Source organism: Gopherus flavomarginatus, chromosome 18 (assembly GCF_025201925.1).
Source record: "Gopherus flavomarginatus isolate rGopFla2 chromosome 18, rGopFla2.mat.asm, whole genome shotgun sequence".
Lineage (NCBI taxonomy): Eukaryota > Metazoa > Chordata > Testudines > Testudinidae > Gopherus > Gopherus flavomarginatus.
In genome coordinates this window covers 20,284,387-20,307,443 of record NC_066634.1, presented here as the reverse complement: position 1 = coordinate 20,307,443, position 23,057 = coordinate 20,284,387, and the positions used below count along the sequence as shown (strand labels likewise).

The 23,057-nt window shown below is 55.5% G+C and overlaps 1 protein-coding gene across 2 annotated transcripts; it reads left to right on the top strand.

Annotated features, from left to right (window-relative positions):
* The first annotated feature begins 204 nt into the window (after positions 1-204).
* Positions 205-21,206, top strand: MEIOSIN (meiosis initiator). 2 transcript variants are annotated; one of them, XM_050928066.1, is made up of 13 exons: positions 205-624; positions 4,029-4,119; positions 5,234-5,327; positions 7,750-7,902; positions 10,338-10,577; positions 10,995-11,118; positions 11,873-11,973; positions 12,706-12,858; positions 15,653-15,729; positions 16,678-16,839; positions 17,222-17,457; positions 18,766-18,855; positions 20,449-21,206. In XM_050928066.1, the coding sequence occupies exons 1-13, from the start codon at positions 389-391 to the stop codon at positions 20,645-20,647; spliced, it is 1,956 nt and encodes a 651-aa protein (XP_050784023.1). In that variant the 5' UTR covers positions 205-388; the 3' UTR covers positions 20,648-21,206. The 2 variants fall into 2 exon arrangements, with proteins under 2 accessions (XP_050784023.1, XP_050784024.1); XM_050928067.1 differs by having other exon boundaries at positions 207-624; positions 16,720-16,839.
* Positions 21,207-23,057: the final 1,851 nt, after the last annotated feature.

Below are 23,057 nucleotides of genomic sequence, written 5' to 3'. Positions count from 1 at the left end.
ACTGCCTCCAGCCCCCTCCTGGCATCCCCTCGTGTCCCAGGCTGGGCCCCCTTATCACTCCCCTGAGATCTTACCCCCCATTTGCCTCTCAGAGCTCCTGCTCCGTCCCCCATCGCAGGGGATTGGGCCTATCTCCCCCTCTCCCCCCTGAGCGCTGGGTCTAGTAGCAGCTGCCTCCCTCCTCCATGCTGGTGTCAGCGTTACTGATCCCCTCTCTATTGCATGGGGGGCAATATTTGCCTCTCCCCGAAAGGAGCAGGTGATATTTGCCCCCCTCCTTTGTGTTCCTGAGCCTGGCAGGATGGTATTGCTCAAAACTTCCCCACCACTGCACTCAGCTCAGTTCTCTTCCCCTCTCCTGTGTATCTGCCCCTGATTCTCACAGCTGATGACGTACCCCCCTTTACTGCACCCCTGTCTCATCCCGCCCTCTGTCCAGTGGGGTGGGGGGATGACACGTGGGCTCCCCGTTTCCCCATCTCATTCCTGGTCCGGGAGCGTTTGGAATTCCCCTTCTTTTTCCCTTTGTTCTCCATTGCAGATGTGGGGGCAGGTCGGGCGTGCTGGCCCTTGGGAGCCGTGTCCCGACCGCAGCAGCTGCCAGCTGGGAACTATCAGAGACGGGTGAGAATGTGGGGCAGGGCAGTTAGGGCTTAATCCTTCCATGCCAGAGACCAGATTTCCCCTAGCTTTGTCCCCTGCCCCCATTCAAAACCCCTTCTTGACACGCCAAGTCACTTATTCCAGTGCAAAGCAGTCCCAGAATAGAGCGTTTTGTACCCGCTTAGTCCTTGGCAACCGGGAGCAAAGTTCAGGGTTTTTTTTTTCACTTCCTGTCCTAAAGTGCTGTGTTACTGTGCTGTGTGGCGTTAAAATAGCTTTCACACTCCCCACGGGATACGTGCAGCGTGATTTCTCTGAGCAGCTCTATCATTCCTAGAGACAAAGCGTTGTTAGGCTGGGGTCGAGATTGTCAATATGTATCAGTAAGTCAGTGCGCCGGGAAAAGGGGCTCGCCTAAGAAAAAGGCCCCTGCTTTCCGTCAGCTGACTCGAGTACAGTGATGGGCATTATAGCATCTTTTCACCTTCCATGTCCTTCGTGGCCCATCCCCATCTGACCGAACGTCTCTTCTTTGCTATCAAGTTGTTAACTCCTATGGCGCCAGCCTCCGTCACCCACCAGGGAAACTTTCCAACAAGCATCTTTGTGCTTCCTCCTTTGCTGCCCTTCACACTTGGGAGGAGCTCCCTGTAAACATCTGCAAAGCTGTCTCCTTCAAAACTCACCTCCTTTCTGTGATTCCTGTCTGAAAGTGCCGCTGGTGTGCCGAGACCACTGCCCGTCATGCTGACCGGCATTGTCTCGTTTCCTTATACTTCCCGTCCGTCTGTCTGTCTCTCTCCATCTGTTGACCCTTGGCTTGGGGCAGGGACTGTCTTTTTCTGTGTTTGTACCGCTCCGGCATGCGGTGGTACTACAAATAATTAAAAATATATTCATAGTTGCACTGAGTGCACTTTCAGTTGCTTTTAAAAAAACTGCTTCAACCACTGTTGCACCCTGTGTGGATGCTCTGCATCAGGGGTCAGCAACCTTTCAGAAGTGGTGTGCTGAGTCTTCATTTATTCACTCTAAGGTTTCGCGTGCCAGCAAGACAGTAACATTTTTAGAAGGTCTCTTTCTATAAGTCTATACTATATATGTTAACTATTGTTGTATGTAAAGTAAATAAGGTTTTTAAAATACTTAAGAAGCTTCATTTAAAATTATATTAAAATGCAGAGCCCCCCCGAACTGATGGCCAGGACCCAGACAGTGTGAGTGCCGCTAAAAATCATCTTGCGTGTCGCCTTCGGCATGCGTGCCATAGATTGCCTACCCCTGCTCTACATTCAATTATAACCAGGTTTATACCAATTTTGCTTACCTTAGTAAGGAATCAAACTAAATCTAAATCCAATGTAGAGTGTCCACACAGGATTTTGAATTGATTTGACAAAAATCTACTAAAACTTGCACGTTCTGTTAAGCAGATGGAACTTTGGATATAGACAAAGTAATGCAGGTTTAGTGACGGAAATAGGTTTCTACTACAGATGGCCCTGCAGACCCAACCCAGCCGTGTTGTCACAGCAAAAAGAAGTGTGTTCTTCCGTCAAGTTAGCTGTCTAACTTGAACAAAGAATGCAGCCCGTACTTACAAGATGTGGGGCTCTATCATGGGAAGCATCTGGGGACCCCGAAAGTCACAGAGAAGCAGTGACTTTGGAAAAGATTTGGAAGTTGTGATGGATAATCAGCTGCACGTGAGCTCTCAGAGTGATGCTGTGGCCAAAAGGGCTAATACAATCCTGGGGTGTATAAACAGGGGACTCTCAAGTAGGAGCAAAGAGATTATTTTTACCTCTATATTTGGCACCAGCTGCTGGAATAGTATGTCCAGTTCTGGTGCACACAGTTCAAGAAGGATGTGGATAAATTGGAGAGGGGTCACACTGCAAGAATGAAGAAAAGCTGAGCTCTTTGAGTCTATCGCTATAAGGCAGGTTTCCGGCCTGTTTAGCTTAACAAAGAGAAGGTGAAGGGATGATTTGATTAGAGTCGATAAATACCTACGTGGTGAACAAATATTTAATAATGGGCTCTTCAGTCTAGCAGACAAAGGTCTATCCTGATCCAATGGCTGGGAGTTGAAGCTAGACACGTTCAGCCTGGAAATAAGGTTTACATTTTTAACAGTGAGAGCAATTAATCATGTGAACAATTTACCAAGGGCCGTGGTGGATTCTCCATAACTGGCAATTGGATGGGTTTTTCTTTGGCAAGATCTGCTCTAGGAATTATTTTGGAGACGTTCTTTGGCCTGTGTTATGTAGGGGGTCACGGTGGTCCCTTCTGGCCTTGGAATCTAGGAATCTCTTTATAAACTCCTAGTGGAGATTCACAGATTCAAGGATTCCCAAGGCTTAGAATGGACCATTGTGATCAACGACTCCTACCTCATGTAGTTTTTACCTGGGGGTAGCTAGCTGAAGTCAACTTCGGGTGGGGGATATAGAGTTTATCTCAACTAGCTACATCAAGGTAAAGCTTCCCTGTGCCTTGTCTCCACTAGGAATTTACAAAGATAGCGGACTCCATGAAGAAACTCACCTCTTTTCACAGTTAAGGCATAGCCCAGGAGGGAGCTAGATGGATACAATCCTTCTTGTGCATCCTTACCAGAACCCGCGTGTTCCAGCGAGAGGGCCAGTCCGTGAGGCCTCGTCTCCACACAAAAGTTGTGCTGCTTGAACTGTGCTGGACTAGCTAAATCGGGATGGTCCTAGTGTGAATACAGTGATTTCGGTATAGATGTGTTGCTACTGGTAGAGCTGATTCCTGTGAGGGAGGGGGAATAAGCTGTATGGGTGTACGGGACTCTTTCCAGCAGTGAGTCTCAGAGCGCTTTACAAAGGAAACCAGTCTCATTATCCCCATTGTACAGGGGGGGAAACTGAGGCATAGGGAAGTGACGGGACTGGCGCAAGTTCACACAGCAGGTCAGTGGCCAAGCCAGGACTAGAACCCGGGACTTCTGAGTGCCAGTCCAGTGCTTGTTTGACTGCCTGTGCGACCTCTATTGAGGGCTACCCAGTTTGTGTGAAGCCTGAAAGTGGCAAGTGCTCAGCAGTCAGGAAATGCCACGGTCAAAGTTGCCTGCATAAGTTTATATCTGCCCCGTTTGGATGCATTATGCAGTTGTATGATAGTACCCGGGCCCAGTTCCACAAAAATAAGTAGGGGCCTAACTCTATATACCTTTGAGGATCTGGGCTGGGACAACTGTTACTACAGAGTGTGAAAATGTGCTGGTGTGAGCAGGCCATTCGTCTGCAGTTTCCTCATCCCTGAGCTACCCCTGTGCCACTCGTCTATGTAGCTAAGCGAGATTTGCAGTTCGTCAGAGGGGAACGTTACCAGAAAGGACTTTTTTGCCAGTGGACTTGGAAGCGACTGTTTGACCTTCTTTTATCCCTGAACAGAAAGAGACGTGGTAACTACACCAACACGCTCCGAGAGCTGGCTCAGATGCTGCCTGTTCCTCTGCATACCAGCTACAAAAAGCTTACCAAGGTACTGCCGGCCGGAGTGAGCTGCTGCCCCGACGGCTGCTTCCCCATGTATAACGTTCCAGAGGGAAGCAAGGGAGCATGTTAAAGAAATAAGGTGACACAGGGAAAGCATAGGTGAGGCGGGATGGAAGACTGAGATCTTCAGTCTATTGGAGGAAGAGAGGCTTTGAGCCTTGCTGCTGTTAAACCTCTAGGTTTCTTGAAGGGAACAAACAGCTGGGCGATCTTCTGCGATCTTATTCCAGAATAATGACTCTGTTTCAGAAGCCCGCTAGTTATTCCGGAATACAATGTCCATGGGGGGAGCTATTCTGGAATTGCTATTCCCGTTAATTTCCCCTCCAGACAAGCCTTTAGACTCTGGGTCTTATATGCAGGCTGCCAACCCCATCCCAGAATAAACCAAGGAGAAGAATTTCCTCACTGAAGTCGTCCTTGTGGGGTTTTAAAAACCAAACGTTTTATGGATGGGTCTGTTGGATTTGCAGCCTTGGAGGCTGACGTTCTGTATCCTCCCAACAGCTGCGGGCCAGAAATTTGCAGGGGATGCTTTGCCCCACAATCACGCCTTGGGCACCTGCCTCACTTCTGTTCTGGGGGGGGACCCACCATTAAGGACGAAACGGGAGCTTGATAAAAGTTCTTGGTTTCTCTGCTGAGCCTTCCAGCTCATACCAACCTTTGGTGATGTGGATGCTTACCCTCATTGAACTGGGCAGAAGAGCAACTTAATCCACACAACAGCCGTCCCGTGGCAGCTTGTTTGGGTCATCAGTGAATTAGGTTGAGTGGGAACTGGGCAGTCTAGAGGCAAATGGCTCCACGTCCCATCCCGGGAGCCAATCACCCCCCCCCATGGTCTTGTTTTGCAGATGGGTGTGTCTTATGCAGGTGCACACACATGCACACTAGAAGGTGTAACTCATTATTACCGAGTAAGCGTCGGAGAAGGTTCCCAGCCATTCTCCAGCAGTGGAGGGTCAGGGACATTAGTGGCTGTGGATTTTGTTGGTAGAATTCATTCTTGCCACAGAATTGTGCCATGGGTGCTGCATCTACCAACACTCCTTGCGAGTACAAAACCTTTCCCTGAGTGTGTGTTCCCTTTGAAACAGAAGGAAATCCTGTTGCGCGTCCTCCGCTACATTGAGCATCTGCAGGCGAGCATCAGCACCGCCAGGTCCCTGCTCCGGTGTGGGGAGAAAGAAGGTAAGGGATCGTGGACAGTGAAGGGAGACGGGAGAGGGAGCAAGGGACATGAGCTGCTGTGTGGAGGGAAGCCAAGGGATGGTGTAGGTGTGACGAACTGGGAAAGTTCTTAATGTTTTCTCTGAATACTGTGTTGGTGCCTCAGTGTCCCCATGGCAGTTCTTAAGTATCTGGCAGAGCAAAGGGCCAGTGCACCTAAATGCCTGACACTCTGTCTCCTAGCAACTGCTGGCCTGGGCCCCTCCTCTGCAAAGGTGCCAGCTGAAGGTGTTGGAGACAAAGGGATCAGGTGACCTCCTGGCCCGGGAAAGGGGCTGAGCAGAGAGGAGGGGCTGGGAGGGGTGGTTAGTCTGGAGCTGGCTGGGGCCAAGGGTGGAGGGCAGACCTGGGGGTCTGGCTCACTGCCCCCCAGAATGGACCCAGCCGAGGGGTCCGGTTCTCTGTACCTACAAGCTCTGTTTTAAACCCTGTTCCTGTCATCGAATAAACCTCTGTGTTACTGGCTGGCTGAGAGTCACGTCTGACTGCAAAGTGGGGGTGCAGAACCCGGTGGCTTCCCCAGGACCCCGCTGGGGTGGACTCGCTGTGGGAAGCGCACGGAGGGGCAGAGGATGCTGAATGCTCCAAGGAGAGACCCAGGAGGTGAAGACGTGGGAGCTTCTTGCCCTGAACAAGTCTGCTCCAAGGGAGAGGAGGCTCCCCAAAGTCCTGCCTGGCTTGGTGGGGAGCAGTTCCAGAGCATCGCCCGGTGACTCCGTGACAGTAGGGACACGGGTCACAGCAGGGATGTGGGATAACCCAGAGAGGAGATCTGTTGTACATGCATTGTTCAGCCAGAGGGGCAACCGAGGGCTTCTGAGTAGGAGATGCAATATTTTCTGTGAGTGTTTTAACGCAAACCAACTGGAGCTCTGAGAAGCCCATTGAAAGATGGTAAGAATTCCCCGGGACAGGGAGCCAGTCCTTCCAAATTCCTTGTGCCTGCAGTCGTTCTGGTCCCCTGTCCTTCTGGCGGCTCTCCGCTCAGGTCTGGAGCGTTTATGCAGGTGCTTCCTTTAGGGCTGCATGAAGAGTTCAACAAACAACTCCCCCCCGACACACAGACGCACACGTGCCTTGGCCATAGAGTGAAGTGATTGGGAAAAGCCCCAGGAAGGTCCTATTCAGTCCAGTGTCCTGGAATCCAGTGCAGGATTGGGCTAGGCGATCTGTGTCCCAGCACTTCGGTCAGAGGCATTTTTATTTTCCGAGTCCTCTGATTTGGTTGCCAGGTTGCCTCCTCCGCCCTTGCTTCCGCCAGGCTGTGCAAGCAGAGCGGCTCCAGCCCTGTGGGTATCTTGCTCTAGCCAAAGAGCTGGTTGTTCTGCTTACTGAGTGGTGTGGGATGATGTACGTACCTGTGGGGAGCAATGGGTTGCGCAGGGTTAAGTCACACTGGCTGTTAAATTGTGCCCTGTGGGTTTGGCCCTCCAAATGTATTATTATTTGTATTATCATAGCCTGTAGGCTCCACCGGCAACAGGGCCTCATTGCAGTCGGTGCTGTAGAAGCACAGAACAAAACCAGCCCCTGCCCCAAAGAGCTGACGCTTTCATTCTGTGTTTTCATTTCCTGGAAACCAGAGCCTGCAGAACCAGCCGAGGCTCCTGCTCCCCACCCCTCTTGACTTTACCCTGGGGGGCAGGGGCGGGTCTCTGACCCATTCAGTCCTTGGCCTTTTGTGACGATGCTGTCCGTGGGAGCCAGCTGCCCCAGGAGGGATCGGTTCTGTCTCCAGACCCACTCTCCGTGGGCACTGTGCCTGTGACAGGCTCTTCTGACTCCGGGCTCGTTGGGAAGTGTAATTCTCAGCTCAGATAGACATACACGCTAGCACCGCTCCAGCTAGCATGCCAAAAATAGCGGTGTAGCTGCGGCATCGTGGGTGCTGGAATGGGCTGGCCACTCCAAGTACAGCCCTGTCCAAATCTCAAGGTCTGTGCTCGGTTACAACCTGTGCCGTGCCGGCATGCAGGAGGCTCTGGAAGGGAGGGGGAGGAGTTGATCAGCAGGGCCCACAGACCCCAGTTTGAGAAATGCTGCTATACACTGAAAAGTAAGTACGGTGTCAGCAGTTCAGTAACAGTATGGCTGGGACTCTTGTATTTTGATGTCTGATTTCGTAAGCAAGTTGTTTTTAAGTGAGGTGAAACTTGGGGATATGCCAGACAAATCAGACTCCTGAAAGGGGTACAGGAGGCTGGAAAGGTTGAGAGCCACTGCACTAGCTTGAGCGGGGCTAACATGTACATCTACACAAGCTGAGTGATTGTCGGAAGCTGCGTTTTTTCTCTCTCCCTTTTCGCCCCGGGATCCTGGTGAGCTGAAGTGGTTGCTGGATTAGGGGAGTTCTGACCGGCTCTGCTCTCCCCTCATCCTGCAGAATTTGGAGCGGGCGCATCCAGATGTGCGGAGATGTCCGCCTGTCAGCGAGGGTGCGGAGACGGCACTCCGCCCACCACCCCGCGGAGGAGGAGAGCCAAACTCCTGAACGTTGGCAAGAAACCCCGCAAAGGAAAGCGAACCCGCAGATCAGGTTGGGACATAAGCGGTAGCAGCCATTCCCCCTAGCCTCGCTCTGCAGAGCAATCTCTCCTTCCCCTCTTTCCTGTGGGACAGGCCCATCTCTGCTCTGCTGGGACAGCCAAGGGAAAGAAGGGGAGATTTCTTAGGAGGAGCAGCTCTTCTCTAGTGGCTGGACCCCCCTCTTTGCTTTGCTTTGGCCAGCCCTGGCTTTTGATTTCATTTTGAACATCCTGACCCCTTGCCTTTGGCAGGGCAGAGCACCGGACCCCCAGCTGGAAAGTCACTGGCCATTTCCCCCTCGGAAGGCCCTACAGCATTTGGGGTACATCTGCACTGCAGCTGGGGGCTCATTCGCAGCCTGGGTAGATGTACACAATACACTGCTATTCAGTATTTTCATTATGGACTTGGGTAACGGAGAGGGAAGGATGCTTGTAACATTTGTGGATGACACCAACCTGACAGGGGGTGGGGGGAGAGACCGGAGTCGCAAGCACTTTGGGGGACAGGATTAGAATTCAAAACGACCTTGACAAATTAGAGAATCGGTCAGAATGCGACAAGGTGAGTTTCAATAAAAACAAGTGCAAAGTGCTGCTCTTAGGAAGCGCACAGCTACCAAACGGGGACTAACTGGCAAGGTGGTCGTACTGTGGTAAAGGATCCGGGGTCATAATGGATCACCAGTGGAATCTGAGTCAGCGATGTGGTCTGACGGCTAACCAGGCTAATCATGTTCTGGGTGCATTAACAGGCATGTCGGATGCAAGTCACAGGAGGTAACTGTCCTGCTCCACCAGGCACTGTGAGTCCTCAGCTGGAGCGCTGGGTCCAGTTCTGGGGACTGCACTGTAGGAAAGATGTGGACAGATTGGAGAGAGTCCAGAGGAGAGATACTAAAACGATCCAAGGTTTAGAAAACCTGACCTAGGCGCAAAGGTTAAAAAACACTGGACACTTTTAGTCTTGAGAAAAGAAGCCTTAGCGGGGCCCTGAGAACAGTTGTCAAATTCATTAAGGGCTGGTATAAAGAGGATGGGGCTCGATTGTTCTCTGTGTCCGCTGAAGGTTGGACAAGAAGCAATGGGCTTAATCTGCAGCGAGGGAGATTTAAGTGAGAGATGAGGAGAAACTTTCCAGCTCTCAGGGGAGTTCAGCTCTGGAACAGGCTTCGGGATCCCCATCCAGAGAGTATTTTAAGAAGAGGCTGGACAAGCCTCTGTCAGGACTGATCTAGGTTTGCTTGGTCTGGCCTCAGGGCTGGGCTCGAAGAGCTCTCAGCTGGACATTTCTCTGATTCCATGACTCACGTGCTAGCTCTGCTCAAGCCGGTGTGCTCCCCTAGGATCTTGGACCAGGCAGCTAGCCCATGCCTGTGCCCCAGTAGCCAGATGGCTGTTTTTAGCATGCTGGCTCGAGTGGAGCTAGCAGGTGTACGTCTGCATGCAGTGGGAAGAATGCCCCCCAGCTGTGTTGTAGACACAGCCTCAGTGTCACAGATCTGAGGTTACCTCCAGAGCATCAGTCGGTGAATGTGGCTAGCCGGGGCTGCTGTTACAGTTATGCAAAACTCTCCCTCTCCTCGCCCCATCCTCCCCCCTGTCCCGTGCATGTGTTACCTCCATAAGGGTCAGGATCCCAGCTCACCTCCTGGGTTTCTTGCCATGGAATGGTGTACCTGGGTCCTTGGGTTGCTTGGCCCAGCACAGGGCTGATGTAGGGAAATAATTAGTGTGGCTTAGATTAGGGGGAGGGCTGGGACGCTGGACTCCGGGGTTCTCTCCCCAGCTCTGGGAGGAGAGTGGGGTCTAGTGGTTAGAGCAGGTGTCTGGGAGCCAGGACCCTGCCGCCCCCCCAAGATCTAGATGGGGAGTGCAGTCTAGTGGTTAGAGTAAGAGGGCTGGGACCAGGGCTCCGGGGTTCTCTCCTCAGCTCTGGGAGGAAAGTAGGGTCTAGTGATTAGAGCAGGGGGGCTGGGACCAGGGCTCTGGGGTTCTCCCCCCAGCTCTGGGAGCAGAGTGGGATCTAGTGGTTGGAGCAGGGTAGTGGAAGGCAGGACCCTTGAGTTCTGGTCCAGGTTCTGCCACTAACTTGCTCTGTGACTGGGGGCGTGTCCCTTAATCTCTCTGTGTGTCAGTTTTTCCAGCTGGCCTGTTAGCGTTTCCCTTGCTCCCGGTAATCTCTGAAGCTTGCTGAGCTGATGTCCGGGAAGCCTGGGGCGGCGTGCGGTGCAGTGGTGTTACCGTGGTGCTCTCGGGGAAGCGAGGTGCTCACAAGCTGAGTTTGGAGCTAACGGATGCCCAGGGCAGGTGAAATGTCTCTCATGCCAGAGTTGTACCATGTGGTGATGCAGCTCGGGGCTCACCTGGCCCCATGTCCTAGGCGAGTGGTCGGGAAAGCAGAGACATGGCTCCGCCTAGATTACTGTGCCCTTCGTCTTCACAGAGTGGCGGGGGGCGAACAAGGAGACGCGTCGGAGCCTGAGCCTGGTGGAATCGCCCTGGCAGCCTGGGCAGCGCACGGAGGCAGATCTGCATGCGGCAGGCAAAGGGGCTGTGCTTTCTCTTGGCACGAAGCAGCTTCCATTCCAGTTCAGCCGAAAGGACCTGGTGCTGGGGTCTCGCCGGCCCACAGGTAGTGCCTTCCTGGAGAGGGCCGAAGGCGGCGTTCCCAGCTGTGCAGCAGGTGTGGTCCCTCTCTGTCCTTTGCAGGGCGCCTCCTGCGGGAGTGGGTATGAGATGGGAGCCGATGGGAGCTCGCCCGTTGCTCAGGTCAAGGAAACGTCTCACCCCTGCCATGCTCAACATGCATGGGCTCTGGGGAGCATCAGCCCTCACTGTGCACAGGGGTCCGTGGCAACACAGGGTGTGGGTGAAATCTAGGCCCTTGTTAGCAGAGATGATGCACCTGATCCCCAGTTGATATGAGCTGATGTTTCCTCACTGCCCATTTCCACCCATGGAGCATCTGGCCCCATTCCTATAAGAAGCCATGGCCGTAGCATCCATCACCAAGGCTGGATCCGTTGTAACCTTGAGTCTCCACTGTTGGGGGACGCAGCATCTGGTGGAGCAGGACCAAAGTGTGCATGTGTGTTTGCAGATTGGTGCGTAGGGTGTGACCGAGAGGGGAGCCAGGAGGAGGATGACGTCTGTTCTACCTGTGAGGCTCAGCTGAGTTACCGGGATCAGCGTCGGTACGACGGGCCGGACCTTGCTCTGCTGGGGTAAGAGCTGGTGGGGGAGCTTAACCACGGAAACTTGTGGCTCTGGTGACTTCAGTGCGGCTCTGCCAATTTGCACCTGGAGCCGCTATCCAGCCAGTGTGCAGCATTTTCAAATCCTGACTCCGGATTACTGCTGGGGGCTCCCTCCACAGCTGGCAGTTCTGCCCCACTCCCCACAGTGCCCCCTGCTGGGGGAGGCTGGGACTGGAGTAGCTGGGAGCTCCACCCCCAGCCAGTGATCTTCCCCTGCTCCCCACAGCGCCCCCTGCTGGGAGAGACTTAAACTGGAATAGCCTTATGCTGCCCCATTTCCTACAGCGTCCCCAGCATGCTCGGCAAAGGAGAAGGCTCCCGTGGCCGGACCTGGCAGAAGGCGAGGCTGGGTCTCACGTACAGTTGGGTTCTCTGCCGCCTGCCTGCTGGCTCAGATCTAGCCTGCCGACAGCCAGAAGGAGAGGCCTGCTGCCAGCCGGCACTTCTCAAAGAGGATCAGCCATAGTGCCCAGAGCACGTCTCCCTAGTTCTGACCCTCCCTGGGCAGGAGGCTGCAGCTGAAAGTCTCCAGGAAGCTGGGATATGCCCTACCCCACTGCACAGCAGTGCCCTAGGACACTAGGAGTTGCTCTTAAAGCAGCTCGTGTTTGGTTCAGCCCCTTGTGGCCAGCAGCACAGAGCTGCGAGCAGTTCTGTCGGGGGCTCTGGGAGAGGGGAGACAGAGCTGCAATCCAAGGCCGTCTCTAAACTACTCTTCCAGGCAGGAGCTGGTGCAGTATTATTCCTGTGAGGAGGAAGAGGAGGATGCGCTGGATGCTGGTCCTTGGCTCTCAACCCAGTCCCCTGTGTGTAGTTCCCATGGTGAGTACTGCCGTAGTCTACGGCCATAGTGTGCAGAGAGGGCAAAGGACCCTTAGGCTGCAACAGATTGCTGGTCTTCATGTAGCTAAGTAGCACCCGCCAAGACGGTTGTGTTGGGCGCCAAGCATCTGTGTGTCCAGGCTCTGGGAGACAGCCCTCGTCAGCACTTTCAGACCTAAACGATCCCCCCGTCTAACAGCACAGTGTGTTCATTTACAGCCAGCTGGGAGAAGGGATGTGGTCATATCCGCTGCATGCGTCCTTTTTTAACTTGTTTGTTTTTATATCAGACACAAACACAAAAGGAAACACAATGAATGGAAACACATGCACAAGATGGAAGTAACACATAACAAAATTCCATGTTCGTTATTTGCAAAACCTGGGGAAAAAAACAAACCAAAAAACCCTGAACCTGCATAGGTCATGCAGGGCATCAGTTATTAAAGAGGCTAAATAAGTGAGAACATAACCTCTGATTATCGGGGCGGGGCAGGAAGGGCAGAAATTGTAGATCCCAGCTGACAAGTGGTAGAGGAAGTTAACAAGCGTCCTTTAAATAATAAATCCAGCAGCATCTTAGTGCTCCAAGTTAGTCTATTTCCTGGAAGTCTTCAGCTGTGCTGCTGTGGAGCAGCCCAAGTTCTCCTGGCAGATTATGGGGAATGGGGACAGAGGGTGGCAGAAATGTAGCCAGTGAGATTTCTGTGTAAATTATGTTTTGGTTCACAGAGAGCTTGCTCCTGTGCTCTCCCGGGAGCAGAGGCCAAATCGGGGCTTGCTGGGCCAGTAAGGATCTGGGTTTGAGCCCCTCACTGTTCTCCTCTCCTGGACGGCTGCTTCCCGGGCACGTTCTGCAGGGGGGGCCGGAGGAGCTGTCCCAAGGTAAAGGGGTGTCCGCGTCCCTCCTTGCGGCCAGAGGGGTCTGAGGGGCTTGCCAGGATCGGTCGCGGTGCCGTGGTGATTCCCAGCAGGCGAGCGACGAACCATGGCAAAGAAGAGAGGTGGGGAGCGAGAGAGCTGTGCAGCATGCCTTAGAGAGGACATCTGTCATGGCGGTGTGTGGGAGCGTCGTTGGGATGCCAAGTGGGGACCGCGTGGGGGGCTGGATTCCCCCATTGCCAGTCACGCTCTCCCTGAGAAGTGCAAAAAGCGAGATCAGGGTCCTCTTGTGTCAGATGCCGTATGCAGTCCTTCCAGCTGTCACAAGCTTCAGCAGAGGCTCGGCTGCAGGGATTGGCCCTGTACGATTTCAGCCGAAGGAGCTGGTTGGCCACGTCTACGTGGCGATTTGCTATGTCGCAGGCTAGGGTGTGAATCTGGAGTGCACCCGCTTACTGCGCAGTTATGCCCAGAGTGAACAGTGCTACAGTGCAAGGGAAGTCCCAGACTGCGCTTTCCAGTGGGAACACACCCTAGAGCAGTGGTTCTCAAACTGGGAGGCAGGCCTCTGAAGGGAGGCATGGGAGTGTGTCAAGGGAGGCACGAGCTGTGTGCTTTTTTTTCTTTTTTCTGGGGGGAAGAGCTCTGGCTGTGGGTCCTGGGTGGCTGGGGCCTGTGCAGAGGGGCTGTGCACACTGGGGAGGTGGGGATAAAGGTGACGGCTGGAGCCCTGCCGCTCAGGCTCTCTCCTTTCCCTCCACCAAATCCCTCACCTGCAGGTGAGGCTCTGGCTGGCAGCCCCAGGGTGGCAGCAGTGGAACAGAAGTAAAGGTGGCAATGGGGCGCTAAGTCTGCTGTGGAAAGTGATATTGACCAATATCACTTGTCACATTGCTACCCTTAGTTCTGTGCTGCTGCTGGCATGGTGCTGCCTTCAGAGCTTAGTACCTGGCCAGCAGCTCTCCGCTCTGCCTTCAGAGCTGGGAACTGGTCCAGCAGCCACTGCTCTCCCCTCTGCCTTCAGAGCTGGGTGCTCGTCCAGCGGCCACTGCCCTCCCCTCTGCCTTGAGAGCTGGGTGCTCGTCCAGCGGCCACTGCCCTCCCCTCTGCCTTGAGAGCTGGGTGCTCGTCCAGCAGCCACTGCCCTCCCCTCTGCCTTGAGAGCTGGGTGCTCGTCCAGCGGGCGCTGCCCTCCCCTCTGCCTTGAGAGCTGGGAGCTCGTCCAGCGGCCACTGCCCTCCCCTCTGCCTTGAGAGCTGGGAGCTCGTCCAGCGGCCACTGCCCTCCCCTCTGCCTTGAGAGCTGGGAGCTCGTCCAGCGGCCGCTGCTCTCCCCTCTGCCTTGAGAGCTGGGTGCTCGTCCAGCGGCCACTGCCCTCCCCTCTGCCTTGAGAGCTGGGAGCTCGTCCAGCGGCCGCTGCCCTCCCCTCTGCCTTGAGAGCTGGTAGCTCGTCAAGCGGCCGCTGCCCTCCCCTCTGCCTTGAGAGCTGGTAGCTCGTCCAGCGGCCGCTGCCCTCCCCTTTGCCTTGAGAGCTGGGTGCTCGTCCAGCGGCCGCTGCCCTCCCCTCTGCCTTGAGAGCTGGGTGCTCGTCCAGCGGCCGCTGCCCTCCCCTCTGCCTTCAGAGCTGGGTTCCTGGCCAGCAGCGGCTGCCCTCCCCTCTGCCTTGAGAGCTGGGTGACGGCATATGTAGTTGTGTGGGGGTGGGGGACATGTAAACGACTATCGATACAAAGAAGTGGGGCCTGAACAGGTAAGTTTGAGAACCACTGCTCTAGAGAGATGCTGCTGCCTTAGCCCCTGAGCCCTGGGAACGCTGCATTGAGCACCCTGGCTGTTCTGTGCAATGGGCTCTGCTGCTGGAGCTGGGGTGGGTTTATCGGAGACTGACTGAAATTCTTCTCCACGAACTTAACTGGCCTTTTGTTGTCTCTTGAGCCGGGCATCCCTGCAGAGCTGGGAGCACCTGAGATGCTGGAAGTCAGGTCCCAAATTCCAGACTGATCAGCTAGTTGGTTTGGATTTTGGCTCCTGGCTCCTTCCCTGCTTTGGTTCCCGTTGTTCCCTGAGCTGGTTCAGAAAGAGAGAGTCAGCCCCTGCAGGTGGAGTCCCACTGCAGCCAATGGCAGGTCGTGGCAGCTTCCATCTCTGCGGTCGGTCGTGTGGGATCCTGGAGACGGCGGCAAGGGGAGAAGGACCCTTTTTATCATACAGTCTAACCTGGGCCGGAGATTTCCCTCCCCCACCTCCATCCCCATCCCCATCCCCATCATTGTCCCATCCTGCACCAAGATTTGAACCCTGGCCCTCACACACCCCAAGTGTTTCATCCCTAGGCAAATGAGCTACAGAGGGTGTCTCTGCAGTGCAGTCATGGGGCGGGCTGCAGCCCCTGCAGACATCCCTGCGCTAGCTTTGCTCTAGCTGGCTCAGACGGCGATAGCCAAGAAGCCCACGGCAGCACAGGCTAGTCACTCAAGTACATGCCCAGCCTCCCGGGCACGGTTTCACAGCTGCCTTCATTAGCACCAGCGAGTTCAGAGCTAGCCCTGGGGACATCTATACGTGCTGTGTTCCCACCTCCACTTGCCGTGTAGACAGACCCTTAGCGACAAGCTGGTGTGCATGCTGAGAAGGGCATGTGGCAAGAGGAAATCATTGTATCCATTGCTACCCTGCAGCGTGGCCTTCGGTGGGGGGGCTCCCCTCTTTCCTGTCTGGGGTCCTTGCCGGGGGAAGGCCATGGGAGGTCTACTCTGATGTTACTTGTTTTGAAGGGGTGTGTCTTGTTCTCCGGCAGGTTTGTTTGAGGAGGTATGTCTGAGCCCAGATTCGGCTGGTTCCTCTGACAGCCTGGCTGGGACCCTGCTGAGAAAGGTAGGTAGAGGGGAGCCACTTCCTGAGTCCCCAATTGGTCCCTCTCCCTCTCCTTGTTAGCAGGCAGAACTCGCCTCCGGGCTGCATATTGTCATACAGCCTCCTCTGGTGCTACAAAGTCAGGCTCGGATGTGGATAATAATAATAACGGCCCTTAGCATCAGTAGCTCTCAGGAGGGCCGGAACCATTATCCCTGTGTTCCAGATGGGGAAACCGAGGCACTGAGCGGGGAAATGACTTGCCCCAGGTCACCCAGCAGGGCCAGAAATAGAGCCCAGCTCTCTCAAGCCCCTGTCCAATGCTCTGTCTACTATGTTGCTTTTACGGGTTGGATGTGGGTGGCCTTTGTGAAGGGCGCTATCCCCATCACCACCATCGCAGCTGCTGTTAATCAGGCCTCCGTGGGGGCAACCATAGAGAGAGAGACCAAGAGTCAAATGAGTCGTGTAACCCCCCTCCATGGGGTGTGCTGAGGGAGGTGATTGCGGGGAGCTTTGCCCTGCCGCTGGGGTCTGGAGCTGCGAGGTTCTCTTTGTTATTTGCACTGGGGCCCCGTAGTGCTGGGCACTCTCCGTACCCATACTAAAGCCAGACTTGCTGCCCCAAGGGGGTTGCAATCCAGCCCTGTAAGCGGAGACTGCAGGGAAGCATTGGAGAAAACCTTGCCCGTAGAATGGGATGCGTCTGGGGCGGGGCGGGTGAAACCTGCTGCATTCCTCACTGAAGATTGAACAACCCAGGCCTGGGAGGATTAGACAGGCCAGTCAAGGCTTAGGGATGCAGGCCGAGCTTTTCCCACACGCCTGTGGACAGCCCGGGCGTTGTAATGAGAATCAGGCTCCCAGATGTCTTCTGAACATTTCAGCCTTAACTTTTCATTTGCTGGGTTCTTCTCCCCTCCACCCCCTCCCCTGCCCCCCCATCCTTCACACCGCGACCCATATCAGACGCTTCCGGACACTCCACTGAACTCCCGCAATCTCTTCCAGTCCGCCTTCTCGCTGGACCATTGCTACCTCTCCTACAGCGAGGCGAGTAACACTGACTCCAGCCCCAGCTCGGGAGTGACGGAGTTCATGGGCGTGTGGAGCGGGCAGCTCCTCCAGGAGGTGAGAGGATGGGGTAGGGGTGGGAGGGAAGGAAGCCGGGGTCATGGCGCTGCCCCATAGACTGTGAAAGCGGGGAGAAGATGGGTTTCGGGGAGTAGGGGTTGAAATCTTGCAATCTTAGGGTAACAGAATGGGAAAGGGCAGATGGACACAGTGGCTGTATAAGGACTGGATGAGATATCGAGCCTCTGACCTGGGTGGAAGCAGAGCCCGCTTGGGTGTTCTCTCCCTTCCACTCCAAGGCTGAGGCTTCCAAAGTGGCTTAGGAGATTTCGGCATGCATCCCCCAGTGGGGCTCATGTCCCTTCCTTTCCTCAGTGTCCCAATCTCAGGGGCCTGCCTAGGTGTTTGCCCCCCACACACCCCTCTCTCCACCCGCCAGGGTTCCAGCCCCGGACCGGCTCGCTCCGTGTCCTCCAGCGAGGAGAACAGCGACAGCACCTGGATCCCTTACAAGCGGACGAACCCGCTGCCTGCTGCTGGCCGGAAGAGGAAAAAGGGGGAAGGCGGGCGGCAGCTGAAGGCCTCCAGTAAGTCCCGGTCCCCCTTGCAGCTGAAGAAGAAATGCGTCAACGGTTTCATCATGTTCTGCCGGCTGAACCGCAAGCAGTACATCCGGTAAGCTGGAGGCGGCGCTGTGTCACGGGCTGGAGAGAGGCGCTCGACCCAGCTGGCCGTGTGTTCGGGCACTACAAAGCGCCCGACCCTGAGCATTAATTTTAAGCGTGTGCTCTAGGTTTCATTGGCTTCAATAGGACTCAGGGAAGGGAAGCTATGGGTTCTTATTGCTACTATTACAGTCACACCTCGGGGCCCCCAGTCATGGACCAGAACCCCATTATGCCCGGCGCTGTACATTGTTTATTGCTATTAGGTGTATTACCGTAGCACCTCGGCACCTGAGTGACAGACCAGGCCTTTGTGCCAGGTGCTGTACAAGCACAGAACACAAAGACAGTCCCTGCCCCAAAGAGCTGACACTGCAAGTATCAAACCAGGGACACCTGATGGAGACAGACAGACCACAGGGTACTAGTGTGATGCAGCAGCTAACGCAGTCCTTGGCTATAAGAGCGGGGGAATACAGAAACAGGGGCGGTGGGCAGTTACCTCTGTATACAGCAGGGAGACCGTTACAGGGATGCTGGGGCCAGTTCTGGCGTTCCCACTTCCAACAGGATGCTGACGGATTGGGGAGGGTTGAGCAAATTGCTGTGGGAATGATCCACGGTTTGGGAAACCTGCCTCAGGGTGAGAGGAGTTCGATCGGTTTAGTTTACCCCATTGATCTTGATCCCGGTCTGTCAGCCCCTCTGTGGGGAGGAGATGGTTACGAGCAAGGGGCTTCTTAACCCAGTGGACAAAGGCAGAGCGAAATCTGACAGATAGGAGCTGAAGTGGGAGAAATTCAGAATTAACCACCGCAACAACCGGCCCAGGGTCATAGGAGGTTCACACTCGGAGTCTTTACATCAGGTGGGACATTGTTCTAAAAGATCTGCTCTAAACTGAGCCAACTCAGAGCTCAAATTGCTGGGTGGGGTCTCTGGAGACCAGATGGTTAGAACGGTCCCTTCAGGCCTTACCGTCAATGACGGAGCTGCACGCCAATGCTCTTTCAGCCACTCCTTTCCCTTTGGCACAATCCCAGGCTGGATTTTTTAGTGCCCATGTGGCGGGACTGACCTGCCAGAGCTCGGCACACAGCCGTGGTCCATAGCAACCAGCTGGAGAGAGCAGGTGTTCCGGTTTCACTCCCCTGGATGTTTGTTAAATTCTGTGTCCATGGAGAAGGCAAGGTGGGTGGAATGTGTATACAGCTGCTGGGCATTGCCTTGGCAACCTGCTCTGGTAGGCCAGGCAGACGTGTGCTGCTTCACGCCTGTTCTGGGAGACCTCTGAGTTCCTGGTGCTCTCTCCCCTCAGTGCCTGCCCAGGGATGGCGTCCACTGCAGCCACCAGGGAGCTGGCACAGCTGTGGCGCACCATGACGAAGCAGGAAAGGAGGCCGTACTGGTAAGGCTGGCATTCGGAGAACCCCATCAGAGCCACGGGAGTCAGTCCGGTGTGGGGGAGATCTTCTGGGGAAGGTGCCAACTTCCACCACGTGGTGTTCCGGCCCAATGTTGCAGCTGTTCTTTGTATTACACCAGCATCAATAGGCCTCAACCAAGATCAGGGCCCCGTCACGCTGGGCGCTGCCCAGACACACAATGACTGAGATCAGGGCCCCTCGCACCGGGCGCTGCCCAGACACACAGCGACTGAGATCAGGGCCCCATCAGGCTGGGCGCTGCCCAGACACACAGCGACTGAGATCAGGGCCCCATCAGGCTGGGCGCTGCCCAGACACACAGCGACTGAGATCAGGGCACCGTTGTGCCAGGTGGTGCCCGGACACACAGTGACCGAGATCGGGGCCCTATCAGGCCGGGCGCTGCCCAGACACACAGTGACCGAGATCGGGGCCCCGTTGTGCCAGGTGCTGCCCAGACACACAGTGACCGAGATCAGAGCCCCTCACGCCATGTGCTGCCCAGACACACAGCAACCGAGATCAGGGTCCCATCAGGCTGGGCGCTGCCCAGACACACAGTGACTGAGATCGGGAGCCCATCAGGCCAGGTGCTGCCCAGACACACACTGACCAAGATTGGGGTCCCATCACGCCAGGCACTTCGCAGAGTTAGACATCCCGTGGCCGAAGAGCTTGCAGCCTGAACAGACAGCAGTGGGAGGGGAGACAGCATCTCAGGGAGGGGTAGTGACTTGCCTCCAGTCACCCAGCAAGCCAATGCCAGAGCCAGGCTTAGAACCCAGGTTACCCGAGTCCCAGTCCAGGGACCTTCCAGTAGACCCCATTGCCCCTAAAGTCTGCCTTAGTCCTGCCACATGGGTCACCTCAGGGGCTCCCAGGGGAGCAGATTTTGCCATGTGAACATTGGTCCACTAGGAGTTGAGATCCCCTAACTCATTACACATAGAAGCCAATAGAGTGAGATCCAGCCTGGTGGGTTCACACCAGGAACCTAGAAGCGAAAAGCTTCCGATTCCATCCCCGGTCCCCAAGGAGATGTTGATGAGCAGAGAGCCTAAAATGGTTAGAATGGAGCAGGATTGGATTCCGTAGCACCAACTAAGGCTAAGTGGGACGTAGATAAGTACTATAATCCCCTCCCAACTGGTGGGGACTCCCAGCCCCCTTGCTCTAGCCAGACCCCACTCCCCTCCTAGAGCTGGCGATAGAACCCAGGAGTCCTGACTCCCAACCTCCCCCATGTCACCCACCCCATAGGTGGGATTAGAACCCAGGAGTCCTGTCTCCCAGTCTCCCTGCGTTAAACCTCACTCCCTTCCCAGAGCTGAGAATAGAACCCCGGAGTCCTGGCCCCCAACCACAAATGCCCTTTATTACCCAATGAATTACACCTGATGTCCCATGCTGGGCTAGCCAGGGCTATATGGGAAGAGTTTATCAACCTCTGGGCTCCAGGCAATTGGTCAGGCCGGGCGGTCATTTGCCAGCTGCCCATGGGGCGGACGGTGACGAGCCCATAGAGGGAACGGACGCAAAGAGCCGTCTGGTTGGATTTCACCTCTTTCTTCCAGCATCAAGGCCCGAAGGTTCAGCAGGCTGAACAACCGCATTGTGAAGCAGGACTTCTCCAGCGGGGGAGAGGAGGAGGAGGAGATGGAGGCTCCTAAGCCGTTTCATCTGCTGCTGGCCGAGAAATCCCTTGGCTCCCGGGACCTGGGACCACTAGTCCTGCCCCGCTCGCTCCAACACCCAGTCCTGGAGTCAGTGTAATGGATGGCAACACAGGGCCCTTCCCACCCGGCGTACTGGGGCCCCCAGCCCCTGATGGGGCATCTCCCTTCCTTTGGAGATGCCTGCTGCTCCATCGAAATGAACAAGGGTGCATGGGAACAGACACAGGCTACAGCGTGCGTGTTGCCGTTGGGAGACCAGGCTTTGGGGTTTGTAGACTGGCCTCTGGTTTAGCTCTGGCAAGGAGAAATTGCGGGTGGGTGTGGAGGGGCGGCTCATGTTTTTAATTAAAATCCTATTTATTCTGATAGTTTTTCGCCATAACTAGACACCACTGTGCTGATCAGAGAGTGCTGACCCTGGGCTGGCCATAGATCCGGTCAGTTCCAAAATGCCCTGTCCAACCAGCTAAAGGAGGGTTGCTTGGGCACAAGGGTAGCCGTGGTTAAGTGGAGGATTGGATCCCCCCGGAATAAAACCACCTCCACCGATTCAGGCCAGGCTTGTATTGGATTCTGTTCGTTGCTGGAATAGTTTGACAGCTGTTGTATGTATGTATTTATTTATTGGTTTTAGAATAAAGCTCAGTTGTGGGTTTTATGGCTCTGCTCCGAGTTCATAGACCGACCCCCCCGGGGCAGCCCCATTCGCCTCTCCTCCCGATTTATTCAAAGCAGGAAGAGCAGCAGGGGTTGTGGTTGGGCTGCTCAGGGGTAGGTCTCTGCCTCCTGAAGATGAGCTATCAGGAGGGGATATTTTAGATAAGGTTTCCCAAAGTGTGGGGCGCACGCCCCTCTGGGGACACAGGATGGACTGGTTGGAGGGTGCACTCACACTGCTTAGTTGTCTTCCAGAATCTCCCATGAGTCTCTAGCTCTTATGGCTGTGAAGGAAACCTGGAAAACCCTTTCCGGGAACCCTGGTTCGGCTTCCTGCCTCCTTTGGCTTTGGCTTCTGGTTCTGGGTCTGAGCCTTGGGTCCATTTCCCAGCTCCTGCTGTGACCGCTAGGTCTGACCGCCCCATGCTCTGGTTCCTGATGCCTGACTCCCATCGAAATCAGTCCCTTGAGCCCCAGGGCCTCAGCTGCTAGAATGGGGCTAACGCTCCCGCCTGCAGGATCTGCAGTGACCAGGAGGGCTCCAGCTCTCGCTCGCACCTCAACGCTCCCTAACAGCACCGACTGGAGCACTGCTACAGCCTGGGTCTGCCTTGGCCAGCTCCCATCCGAGCACTGAGCAGCTAATGCCTTGGCGGCTGCCTCGTCGGTGCTGCTGGTGCCCCAGCTAGCCTGGCTCTGGTGCTCCCTGTCTTCGGCTGGAGCAGTGGTGGTGCCCACCCGCCGGTGCCCGGTGAGTGATGCTGTCATGTCGGTCCTAGGGGTGATTTCCAGGAGGGCTGAGGCTGCGCAGAGGTGGGGCCAGCAGCTGGCCCGGGCCGGAATTCCCGCCCTGCTCTCTCGGCCCACTAGCCACCCCCTGATGTTTCTCACCTCTGCCTGTTGCAGGTGAACTGCAGGGGGAATTTTCTACTCCCTACTCTGCTCCCTGATCCTGGGGGGCAGAGCTCGGGCCTTTAAGTACCATTCCTGCCCTGAGGGACAGGCGCTTGTGGCTGCTTCATTGGCCAAAGCCTCATTTGTTTCCCCAGCTGGAGGCTGTGTCACTCTCCAGGTTGCCGGCCAGGAGGGGCTGGAGGGTGTATGTCCCCACCCCACTCCCGACAGACATCCCAGACCAGCCGCTCCTGGAATTTAGGACGCACCGCATGGAGCCGATGCTGTCCTTGTTGGGTTATTTCTACCCAACTGGGGAGGTTCCTCTTCCCTGAGTTTTAATGGGCTGGCCCCCTTGCTAACCAGAGCGCTATGGGAGTCTGCGCATGGGAGGCAGGAAGGTATGAGCCACCTTCTCGCACCCTCCCAGCTGCAGCCAGCCAGGGTCCGGGGAATGGCGAGGGGTGATGCGGGACCTGTGGGCAAGAGGACCCTGTAGAAACGTAGCCTGCTAGGAGATGCTGGCGCTATGGGTGCTTCTGGAAGGTAATACCAGCCCCCCAGCCCGGGCCTGGCCCTGACAAGAACCCCAGCTGTGTTGCAGTGAGGGGGGGTTCTGCTGGAAAGCAGGGGATGGAATTTGAGCAGGCCGCAGCCCTGCAGATGCTGTCCCCTAAACATTCTGCTCCAGCCTCAGCTGCTGCTTTTTGTTCCCGAGGTGCCAGGTTCGAGTCCCGTAGATGGCGACTTCCCCCCACCCAAAGGCACTGTGCTATGACCTCCATAGAGGCTGCCTGGGCCCCGCTGCAGAGGGGGCTGTAGGAGCCGGAGGATGGGGATGAGGACCGTGAGTTGGGGGCAGCGCTGACCATGTCCCCCAGCTTTCAGGGGTTGGCTCAGTGTCCCATGGTCCAGAGAGCGGGGGACCCAGCTGAGTCCCTCCAACCTGGCTCTTT

What these genes read in the sequence shown, in the direction of transcription:
- MEIOSIN (XM_050928066.1), top strand. Translation starts at nt 389, where the DNA reads ATGACGTACCCCCCTTTACTGCACCCCTGTCTCATCCCGCCCTCTGTC. An exon ending in GCCGGAGGAGCTGTCCCAAG is followed by an intron (nt 12,859 to 15,652) that starts GTAAAGGGGTGT and finishes GTTCTCCGGCAG; the next exon opens with GTTTGTTTGAGGAGGTATGT. An exon ending in GCGGGCAGCTCCTCCAGGAG is followed by an intron (nt 16,840 to 17,221) that starts GTGAGAGGATGG and finishes TCCACCCGCCAG; the next exon opens with GGTTCCAGCCCCGGACCGGC.